The 12,159-nt window shown below is 37.7% G+C and overlaps 1 protein-coding gene across 2 annotated transcripts in view; it reads right to left on the bottom strand.

The window, feature by feature from the left end:
- LOC137398606 (ubiquitin carboxyl-terminal hydrolase 20-like) overlaps nucleotides 1-12,159 on the bottom strand; it is a 50,098-nt gene that overhangs the window by 17,733 nt on the left and 20,206 nt on the right. For both annotated transcript variants that reach the window (XM_068084773.1, XM_068084774.1), the window contains 3 exons: nucleotides 11,296-11,483; nucleotides 3,386-3,462; nucleotides 220-414 (listed from right to left, as the gene is read on the bottom strand). In XM_068084773.1, the coding sequence (XP_067940874.1) occupies nucleotides 220-414; nucleotides 3,386-3,462; nucleotides 11,296-11,483 (460 nt within the window). The remainder of the gene's footprint in view (nucleotides 1-219; nucleotides 415-3,385; nucleotides 3,463-11,295; nucleotides 11,484-12,159) is intronic.

Here is a 12,159-nt window from a genome sequence, read left to right as displayed (position 1 = left end):
GGTTAAGTTTAGTTCTTCCCCATTTGAAGTGCTAAAGGGGCTAAAGGTTTGGAAATATCTTAAAATAGATCATGCAATTTACATGTATTTTCCTGTTCGTATAACGTAAAATCCCTATAACAGTAAATGTTCATGGAAGAGATTAATTGTGTTGTAGGACTGTCTACTGTATATTACAAAACACAATCGACTAGCACAAGTGCCACACCAGATACTCACCTTTTTTGATGTAGGGGGACAGGTCAAGACCCTCAAGGGGAAACGAGACGTGAGTTGTGATTTTGCTCGAGTGCAGGACGTCATGTCGAAATCGTTTAAGGTGGATGCATAGTACCTCGGGCAGAGAGACAATGCTCACTTCTTTTTTACCATTGCGCAGCATTTTACAATTGTCGCAGCTGTACATGTTGTCACCTGCAGTAAAAATACACAAAAATGAGGAAAAAATGATGAAAAATGTAAGAGAAAAGAAGAGATAAAAAGGTGAAAATGATAGCCATTGTGAAGAGAAGAAACAGTGGAAACATGACCCCAATAGTTTGGTCAGGATTACACCATTTTTAACCTACGTCGGTGATATATAGTCATACCCCAACATATGAGTGTCCCAACATAGGAGTGTCCCAACATAGGAGTGTCCCAACATATGAGTGTCCCAACATATGAGTGTCCCAACATATGAGTGTCCCAACATATGAGTGTCCCAACATATGAGTGTCCAAACATATGAGTGTCCAAACAAATGAGTGTCCAAACATATGAGTGTCCCAACACATGAGTGTCCCAACATAGGAGTGTCCCAACATAGGAGTGTCCCAACATAGGAGTGTCCCAACATAGGAGTGTCCCAACATAGGAGTGTCCCAACATATGGGTGTCCCAACATATGAGTGTCCCAACATATGAGTGTCCCAACATATGAGTGTCTCAACATATGAGTGTCTCAACATATGAGTGTCCCAACATATGAGTGTTCCAACATATGAGTGTCTCAACATATGAGTGTCCCAACATATGAGTGTCCCAACATATGAGTGTCCCAACATATGAGTGTTCCAACATATGAGTGACTCAACATATGAGTGTCCCAACATATGAGTGTTCCAACATATGAGTGTCTCAACATATGAGTGTCCCAACATATGAGTGTTCCAACATATGAGTGTTTCAACATATGAGTGTCCCAACAGATGAGGACTTTGAGGTACGATGAATATTTCAAGCAAATCTTTGCCTTAAACCATAACTGTCACGAACAACTTTTATCGTAATTACTAGGTAAATCAGACATGCCGATTCCGATTTTGTACTCAAAATAAAGATTAGTCCACTAACTTTCAGAGTAATGAAGGCTTTTTTACAGCGTTTTAATATCGGTCTCGAAACCAACACGATCTGCCCAACAAGCTCCACCCATAAATACATGACGTAACCTAGCTTTTTAGGAACAGAAGTTACGTAGGGATGTTTAGACCGATTTAGAATAATAGAGATGGGTGTTTTAAAATCCATTAATATCTAAATTCAGCTTTAAAAATAATCTCAGTTTTTTCTTAAAGGTAGATAAGCTATTTAGCATTGCATGTTTAAAAAAGCGCGATAACAACGCTAGCTTGTGATAAAACCGTGCTTTTTGAGCTCATTTTTCTCAGCGTTCAGCCCATTTAAACATCATGTAACAAGCTACGAGCGATTTTAAATAGTTTATATACCTTTCATAAAAAACTGAGATTATTTGACAGGCTGAATTTAGATAACAATGGGTTTTAAGACACCCATCTCTATTATTCTAAATCGGACTAAACATTCCTAACTTCTGTTCCTGAAAAGGTAGGTTTCATCACATATTTATGGGTGGAGCTTGTAATGTGGACTGTGTTGTTTTCGAAACGGATATTGAAACGCTATAAAAAAGCCTAAATGACTTTGAAGGTCAGTAGACCAATCTTTATTTTGAGTACAAAATCGGAATCAGCGTGGCTGATTTACCTAGAATATACGATAAAAGTTGTGCGTGACAGTTATGGTTTAAGGTATGAGGCAAAATTGTGATACGAGCATACGAGACGGTTGTCGATGCTGGCACAAGGTGGTGAGTATGCGAAAGGATGCTTACCAGAACAAAACAGCATCGCTTGGTCGGTTTTGTCAGACCAAGTTGAAAAAGATTTTAAAAGGCCAAAAATGAAGGTGAAAGCAAAAAGAGCCAAAAGATGAAGAAAAGTAAAAACTGGAAATGAAATCAGAATTATGTTTAGCAGACCTAATGTGTGTACAGTAGGTTTAGCAGACCTAATGTGTGTACAGTAGGTTAAGCAGACCTAATGTGTGTACAGTAGGTTAAGCAGACCTAATGTGTGTACAGTAGGTTAAGCTAATTTAAATCAAACTTAGAGTTTATGTTATGTAATATTCATGTTATGTAATATTTATGTTATGTAATGTCACACAAGTGAAGCTTATTACGTGCTGTCATCAAGTCCCTCTGACACCGCCATTAGCAGCTACAATCTGCCTCTAAAGTAAGCTTTATACTGTACATAATAACACTGTACATAATAATGTACATTTTAATGCAAATTATAACTACTAGATAGGTATTTGCTATTTTGTGAGCGTTGAACAATTAAAAACACATTTTCCATTGTAATAACATGTTTTAGGTGGTTTCTTAGAAGAACATATTAATTTGTATTTAGTTGTTTTATATAAGAAAAATTGATTTGAGATACGAGAGAATTAACACATGAGCTCCCGGAAGGCATCAAGTTCAAATGTCAAGGTATGAATGTCCAGTCGATCATCAAAACATTCATTATTACGTACTAACCATGAGATGGAGTATACTAGTAGTAACGGGTAACAACAATTCACTAGATTACGTACTAACCATGAGATGGAGTATACTAGTAATAACGGGTAATAACAATTCAAATAATTCACTATTACTGACTAACCATGAGATGGAGTATACTAGTAATAACGGGTAACAACAATTCACTATTACATACTAACCATGAGATGGAATATACTAGTAGTAACGGGTAACAACAATTCAATATTACATACTACCCATGAGATGGAGTATACTAGTAATAACTGGTAACAACAATTCACTATTACGTACTAACCATGAGATGGAGTATACTAGTAATAACGGGTAACAACAATTCACTATTACATACTAACCATGAGATGGAGTATACTAGTAGTAACGGGTAACAACAATTCAATATTACATATTAACCATGAGATGGAGTATACTAGTAATAACTGGTAACAAAAATTCACTATTACGCACTTACCATGGGATGAAGTATACTAGTAATAACAATTAACAACAATTCACTATTGCACATGAAAATGTAAAAAGACAACTTCTCACCTTTTAGATCATCGACGGAAAATAAAGCGGAAAGACAGTCCTCAAGGGTAACTGTTTCAGAGCTGAGCCAATTCCACCTGAACATATAATTAGTCTATAATTCGTCCACTGCCTACTAACAGGCCTCATGAACACCAGTTACTAGGTACTAGTAGGTACTAGTAGGTACCAGCAAGTAAGTCACAGTAGATAAGTGTGACAAGCAAAAGAGCATTAATTCACGAACACGCAGGCGAGTGATACCTTGATATACTAGTGATACCTCGATATACTAGTGATACCTCGATACACGAGTGATACCTCGATATACGAATGATACCTTGATATACTAGTGATACCTCGATATACTAGTGATACCTCGATATACGAGTGATACCTCGATATACGAGTGATACCTCGATATACGAATGATACCTTGATATACGAATGATATCTCGATATACGAGTGATACCTCGATATACGAGTGATATCTCGATATACGAGTGATACCTCGATATACTAGTGATACCTCGATACACGAGTGATACCTCGATATACGAATGATACCTTGATATACTAGTGATACCTCGATATACTAGTGATACCTCGATATACGAGTGATACCTCGATATACGAGTGATACCTTGATATACGAATGATACCTTGATATACGAGTGATACCTCGATATACGAATGATACCTCGATATACGAGTGATACCTCGATATACGAGTGATACCTCGATATACGAATGATACCTTGATATACGAGTGATACCTCGATATACTAGTGATACCTCGATATACGAGTGATACCTCGATATACGAGTGATATCTCGATATACGAGTGATACCTCGATATACGAGTGATACCTCGATATACGAGTGATACCTCGATATACGAGTGATACCTCGATATACGAGTGATACCTCGATATACGAATGATACCTCGATATACGAGTGATACCTTGATATACGAGTGATACCTCGATATACGAGTGATACCTCGATATACGAGTGATACCTCGATATACGAGTGATACCTCGATATACGAGTGATACCTTGATATACGAGTGATACCTTGATATACGAGTGATACCTCGATATACGAGTGATACCTCGATATACGAGTGATACCTCGATATACGAGTGATACCTCGATATACGAGTGATACCTCGATATACGAGTGATACCTCGATATACGAATGATACCTTGATATACGAGTGATACCTCGATATACTAGTGATACCTCGATATACGAGTGATACCTCGATATACGAGTGATATCTCGATATACGAGTGATACCTCGATATACGAGTGATACCTCGATATACGAGTGATACCTCGATATACGAGTGATACCTCGATATACGAGTGATACCTCGATATACGAATGATACCTCGATATACGAGTGATACCTTGATATACGAGTGATACCTCGATATACGAGTGATACCTCGATATACGAGTGATACCTCGATATACGAGTGATACCTCGATATACGAGTGATACCTTGATATACGAGTGATACCTTGATATACGAGTGATACCTCGATATGCGAGTGATACCTCGATATACGAGTGATACCTCGATATAGGAGTGATACCTTGATATACGAGTGATACCTCGATATACGAATGATACCTCGATATACGAGTGATACCTTGATATACGAGTGATACCTCGATATACGAGTGATACCTCGATATACGAGTGATACCTCGATATACGAGTGATACCTCGATATACTAGTGATACCTCGATACACGAGTGATACCTCGATATACGAGTGATATCTCGATATACGAGTGATACCTCGATATACGAGTGATATCTCGATATACGAGTGATACCTCGATATACGAGTGATACCTTGATATACGAGTGATACTTCGATATACTAGTGATACCTCGATATACGATTGATACCTCGATATACGAGTGATACCTCGATATACGAGTGATACCTCGATATACGAGTGATACCTTGATATACGAGTGATACCTCGATATACGAATGATACCTCGATATACGAGTGATACCTCGATATACGAGTGATACCTCGATATACGAGTGATACCTCGATATACGAGTGATACCTCGATACACGAGTGATACCTCGATATACGAGTGATACCTCGATATACGAGTGATACCTCGATATACTAGTGATACCTCGATATACGAGTGATATCTCGATATACGAGTGATACCTCGATATACGAGTGATACCTTGATATACGAGTGATACCTCGATATACGAGTGATATCTCGATATACGAGTGATACCTCGATATACGAGTGATATCTCGATATACGAGTGATACCTCGATATACGAGTGATACCTCGATATACGAGTGATACCTCGATATACGAGTGATACCTCGATATACTAGTGATACCTTGATATACGAGTGATACCTCGATATACGAGTGATACCTCGATATACGAGTGATACCTCGATATACGAGTGATACCTCGATAGACGAGTGTCCTAACATACGAACAATTTGAAATACAATGACAATACCGAGCAAATTATTGTTTTTGAGATTTAAGACAAATTTGAGATACAAGTATACAAGACGGTTCTCAACGCGGCCGCTAGGTGGCAAGTATGCGAGAGGCCGTTTACGGAAACAGCATCACTAAGTTTTTCTTGTCAATCATTTTGGAAAAGTTTTAAACAGGCCAGTTAAATTATTAAGACGAAAGCAAGTCAAAAAGCAAATCAAAAGGAGCCGAAAGAAGGAAGGTAATAAAATGAAATGATAATTAAGTCTAGTGTAAAAATGAATTTTAATTTTGAGTATGTGTATAGTATGCTAAGTTAATTTAAATTAAATTCAAAGTTTATGTTGCGCAGTGTCAGAAATTTTTTGTGTACCAAATGTGTTGCTGTCGAGTCACTCTCACTTGTTAGCCACTACATTTGTCTCGAAGGTCAGAACTCCACACAGTACTGTACATAGTAATGTTACAATTTATTGCAGATCATAACCATTAAATAGGTATTTGTTACTTTGTGACCGTAGGCGGTGAATTAGAATAGTTAAAATCAAATTTTCCATTGTAATCTTTTTTTCAAATGTTTTAATTAATTTGTATTTAGTTATTTTATATAAAACAATTCGACTTGAGATACGAGTAGATTGACATGAGGTCTTCGAACGTGATAAGCGGCTTGTATCTCAAGGTATTACTGTAGAGCAGTGGTTCCCAACCTAGGGGAATTCCGGGGGGGGGGGGGGGAATTTTAGTTTTTATAATTTCTCATTTTTCGAACGCGCTTTTAAGCCTTAACAAAATTCTAGATGTGTTTTCTCTTCTTATTCCTCTTCTATTACATGTATATTCTGGCTGGGGTAGTAGACCAAGTACCTTTTACTGCACATTCACTGTAATACAGTTTGCATGTAGGTACTGTAAATGCAATAATCTTTGCCAACAATTTGGAAAAAATCCAATAAGCCAGCTTGACCATAATTAATGACCTTAGTAACTAAGGTCAAACTAAGGCTTAGTTTGACATTGTGGTGCTCACAGTGCACATGTATTTGACACAAGGAAACACTCACTTATCAACTACTGCATCACATATAAAAGAAAAAAAATCTGTAAGATTCTTTGTAAAAGTATAATAACATATATGCTCACATTGTTTCCTATTATCACTCATACTATGTCTCACTTGCTTTTCTGCAAATAAGTCACATAATCATGCATCTATTATAGTAATAGATCAAAAAAATATTAATACAGTCCAGATGATTATTATTGTACAAACAGATACTAGGTCATTTATAATATTTTTCAGCCGCCGCTTTATTTTTACAACTATTAATTAGTGCAAGATGTCAAAGGCCAAAAAACGAACCTACACTGAGAGTTACTTGGATTATGGGTTTTCGTATCTTATGAAAAACGGTCTTCGGCTTCCGCAATGTGTGATATGCCTGAAAACTTTGTCAAATGACTCCATGAAACCCTTTCAGTTGAAGCAACACTCACAAAAAATTCACCCCACACTAGCTGAGAATGACCGGGATTACTTTTAGTCCAAAGAGCGGCAAGTAAAGAGAAGTCGACTTGATGCAAGTGGAGATCTCTATGCTCATAGTAATGCAATTATTACAGCTTCATGCGCTGTTTCCTACCATATTACTCAATGTAAAAAGCCACATACAATAAGAGAGACTCTGATCAAGCCATGTATGTTAGACTGCGCATCAATAGTACTTGGAAAACCAGCTGGGCAAAAATTTCAAGATCTCCCACCATCCACCAACACTGTGAAGCGACGCATTGATGATATTGCAGCAAATGTTGAAGAGAAAGTAGTTGCTAAGATTAAAGTATCCCCATTTTGGGCCATACAACTTGATGAGTCAACTGATGTTGCCGGTCTTTCCCAGCTATTGGTGTATGATAGATGTTTGCATGACACATCCATTGAAGAGGAGTTTGTTTTGTCAGCCCTTGCTTAGAACAACTTCAGCAAAAGAAGTGTTAAAAATTTCCTTGAAAAGGCCAAGTTAGGTTGGGAGAAGTTAATAAGTGTATGCACTGATGGAGCACCTGCTATGTTAGGATTTAGATCAGACTTTGTAAGACAGATCAAGCACAAGAACCCTGATATAGAAGGAGTGCATTGCTTCATTCACCGTGAAGCATTAGCATCAAAAACTCTTCTACAAGCGTTGAAATCAAACTTGGATGTGAACATAAAAGTTGTGAATTACACCAAAGCATCAGCACTAAATACCAGATTGTTCTCAGCACTATGTTCTGAAGGTGCTGTCGTGTTTACAACTTTGTTATTTCATACTGAAGTGAGGTGGTTGCCCAAGGGAAACATGTTAGGCAGGCTCTTTGAGCTACGTCCAAGGTTATGAAGTTTCTTGAAAGTAAAGGCCAGCATGAACTTTTAACAGCCATGAAAGCTGATAACTATGTATTTGAGACTGCATACCTGGTTGATAGAATTGCCTTGCTAAGTAAGTTGAACTTGAAGTTACAATGAGCAATCATCATTTCCTTGCCTTTCATGACAGCATTGATGCTTTCAAAGCAAAGCTGGTACTGTGGCATACACGAACCTGAACTAGGAACACCGTATTCTTTTCCCACACTCATTGAATTATTGGAACACAAAACCTGCTCCTGGTAGTCTAGTGGCAACCATTACTGAACACCTGTCCGATTTCATAACAAAATTTGGATGCTACTTCCCCTGAGCTACCTTCAGAAAAAAAGAAGATTCTCAACATCACACGAAATCCATTTAAACGTACTGTTGAAGAAATTCCAGAGGATCTACAATAGGAGTCTGTTGAGTTGGTTAAAGGTTGACTTGCAACAAAATTCACATTACAGTTATTTGGTATCAAAAGATTCACCATGTCTTACTCTGTTGTGTTGTAGGTGCCAAATATGTGGAAATGTGATTACAAGCTCTTAAAAGCTCAAAAACGAAAAGCCGCCGTAGATTGAAATCTCTTTATTTCGATGACATAGCCACGAAATTTGGTTATCGTCTTGTCACATATGTTCTCACGTGAATTGAAAGGCCAATACAAAGCTCAATATAAAACTTATTGTAGTACTAGTTTATGATAAACACTTCAGGTTTTACCGAAGACCCCGTATCAAATATAAATGCTCGCTACTTTACAGTTTTGTTTCGGTTTGGTCTAATCGTCAAATCGTAATCTGATCATGTGACCCAATACTTCGCAAATAATTTTTGCAGCATTTTTCGAATATCACAGGTGACCAACAGGCTCGTCATGATTATCAGACAATGATATGTACTCCTTCGAGCTAAGGTTAAAAAGTTTAATGATTTTTTACGGTAAGTTATAAGATATCAGTTCTAAAAGTGACAGCATTACAATGACGATAAAACAGATACGTAAGAACAATAGACATAGGTTTATTGAATGCGTGAAGTATATTTGTGAAAATATTTCGTCGAATAAGGTTGCAAGAAAGTGTAAACAAAAACCATCTCTCACAACTACATCACATTTGAGCCGTTTTGGTAAGGGAATCCAAACTACGGCGGTCTCGTGTGGCTGCGATTTTCTGTTCGTTTTTGAGCTTTTAAGAGCTTGTAATCACCTTTCCACATATTTTGCACCTACAACACAACAGAGTAAGACATGGTGAATCTTTTCATATCAAATAACGGTAATGTGAATTTTGTTGCAAGTCAACCTTTAACATTTCTGCACTGAAAGATGATCTCAGATCAATGTCTATTGACCAGTTTTGGCTTTCAGCAAGAAACATTTCTCCACTCATTGCTGAAAAAGCAAAGATTTTGATGCCATATAGCTGTACCTACCTACGCGAAGTAGGATTTTCATCAATGCTGCACATTGAAAATGAGAAAATGAATTGACTTGACCTTGAGAGCGACTTGAGATGTGCATTATAAAAAACAAAGCCTGATTTGTGTAAACTTGCACAGAGGCATCAGCAGGAGCGGTCGCATTAAAATTCATAATCTCACCCCACACCCATTGAGTGTACCGAAATAACCATAATGTTGACGTGATTTATTACTATATATGCTACTCTCAGTTATTTAACAAATAAATGTCTATATGCTGCTGACCTACATATATGTACCTGTGTAGCCCTTTCAGTGAATACACTATCATATAGGTTAACACTCCACATTTTCCAGGGGGGGAATTTGTATTTGAAAATTTTGCAAAGGGGTAAAAGCAAAAAAAAAGGTTGGGAACCACTGCTGTAGAGTATTTGAGAGAAGGTTACTTTATATATTACCTGCTCTCTTCTGAAAATGATTGGGAAGAATTTTTTCCGCCTGTTTTTGTGAAGATAATCTAGCCAGGTTTTAAATTGAGACAAACTGATTGGTTGATTCCCTATAGCTTCAAATTTCATCACTACAGAGTATTTCAACTTCGTTTTCACTTTTCCGTTTTACAATTATCTTCATGCTTTTTCCTTAACATCGCTAGCAACTTTGGGATCAATTTTGACTGACAAAGATTCATACAGAATAAACACGATGCAACCATCCGCTGTGACTCCGAAAGCCTGGTTCCCATATAAGTCGCAAAGCACCGGCGTCAGCACCGCAGGCTATTAGCGGTGAAATGGGAACCTACCGCCGGTAGTTGCCGACGACATCGCAATAATTTAGCGCTGTTCAAATTTCGCAAAAAGCCACAGGCAAAACCTTCCCGAAATGCACTGTACGGGTGAAGGTCACCATTATAGAAACGGCGTGGCTAGCGAACATTTTATTTGATTACGCGATTATGTTTAGCGATGCAGCTTATATGTGAACATATGCCGCCGAGCCTAACGTCGCAAAAGTTTTGCTGCGCAAGTTACCGCCGGAGTATCGCAATCGATATGGGAACCAGGCTTTACTTAGCTCACTGTAAACAACAGAGTCTCTCAGATCTCTCTCAGGTCTTGTGGGCAAAGTTCGGCCAATAGTGTATCAGCATCTTAGTGACGCCAACCAAAAGTACGGCATCATAATGACGTATGAAGTGGCGATTGGCGGGTAGTCACACGCACAACTGCCCTGTTTGAATTTTGCAATTTTTGGGCCACAAACCATAAGGCAAGACTAATACCGTCACCATGGTGCAGGAAAAACATCATATTCCTCATCTTAACCTGAAAAACCAAATCCTAGAGCCACCTTATATGGTAGCTCTACTGCATAGAACCAGCTTAGTGTTGCTAGAAATATTTATCGAACTTCTGTAAAAACTACTCATGCTGACAACAAAATCTTACTGTAGGACAATGCGTATGGACAAAACTATAAACAGAGTTCAACAGGTCTTTTTGTTAGGTTTTTCCCCTCCCTTGCACCTAGCATATCTGAAGAAGTTAGTCCTGAAGTGTTAACTTAACGTGGACTTACTTGCTTGCAAAGTTCCAGATATATGATAGCGAGGAGAGGAGTAGCCAGGATAAAAGGCCTTGATTCGTGTCAACAGGTGGGGAGGCAGGTTGAACCACCTCTTTTGACTTGTTGTGCAGCTTCGACAGCTGATCACCGGATGGAATGGGTAGACTGAGATCTTGAAATGCTTCTTTTGTTACTGAAACCTAAAAAAGTGAGTGAGCAACACTGCAAAATTGAGGTCTAAATACCTTTAGGATTCATTTACAGTTATGTTAATGAAGATATTGATGAGTGAAAAATATGCATAAAATAACAATATTTTTCCATAGAGGTATTTTAAGATAGCTTTTTGATTTCCTTGGATGTGCGTTTGGATATTCTCCCTACTACTATAGTATTCCTATACAGTAAACACCTATACAGTGAACGCCTACACAGTAAACATTTATATAGTAAACAACTATACAGTAAACACCTATACAGTAAACACCTATACAGTAAACACCTATACAGCAAACACCTATACAGTAAACCCCTATATAATAAACACCTATACAGTAAACACCTATACAGTAAACACCTATACAGTAAACACCTATACACTAAACATCTATACAGTAAACTCCTATACAGTAAACACCTATACAGTAAACAGCTAGACAGTAGACACCTATACAGCAAACACCTATACAGTAAACACCTATACAGCAAACACCCATATACTGTAAGCTTCTTATAACGATAATTCCACATAACGTAAAGATTTTATGCAAAGTTTTTGTTACGTATTACGTATGAAATTCCATATAAATCGTCAAAATGGTGCTGTCAAGTTCTCAAATTCCATTTGAATAACAAGAATCCTATAGCTAGCCTTAA

The sequence above is a fragment of the Watersipora subatra genome, chromosome 6, assembly GCF_963576615.1.
Source record: "Watersipora subatra chromosome 6, tzWatSuba1.1, whole genome shotgun sequence".
In the NCBI taxonomy this organism is placed as follows: domain Eukaryota; kingdom Metazoa; phylum Bryozoa; class Gymnolaemata; order Cheilostomatida; family Watersiporidae; genus Watersipora; species Watersipora subatra.
This window is presented reverse-complemented; position numbering and strand designations above follow the sequence as displayed.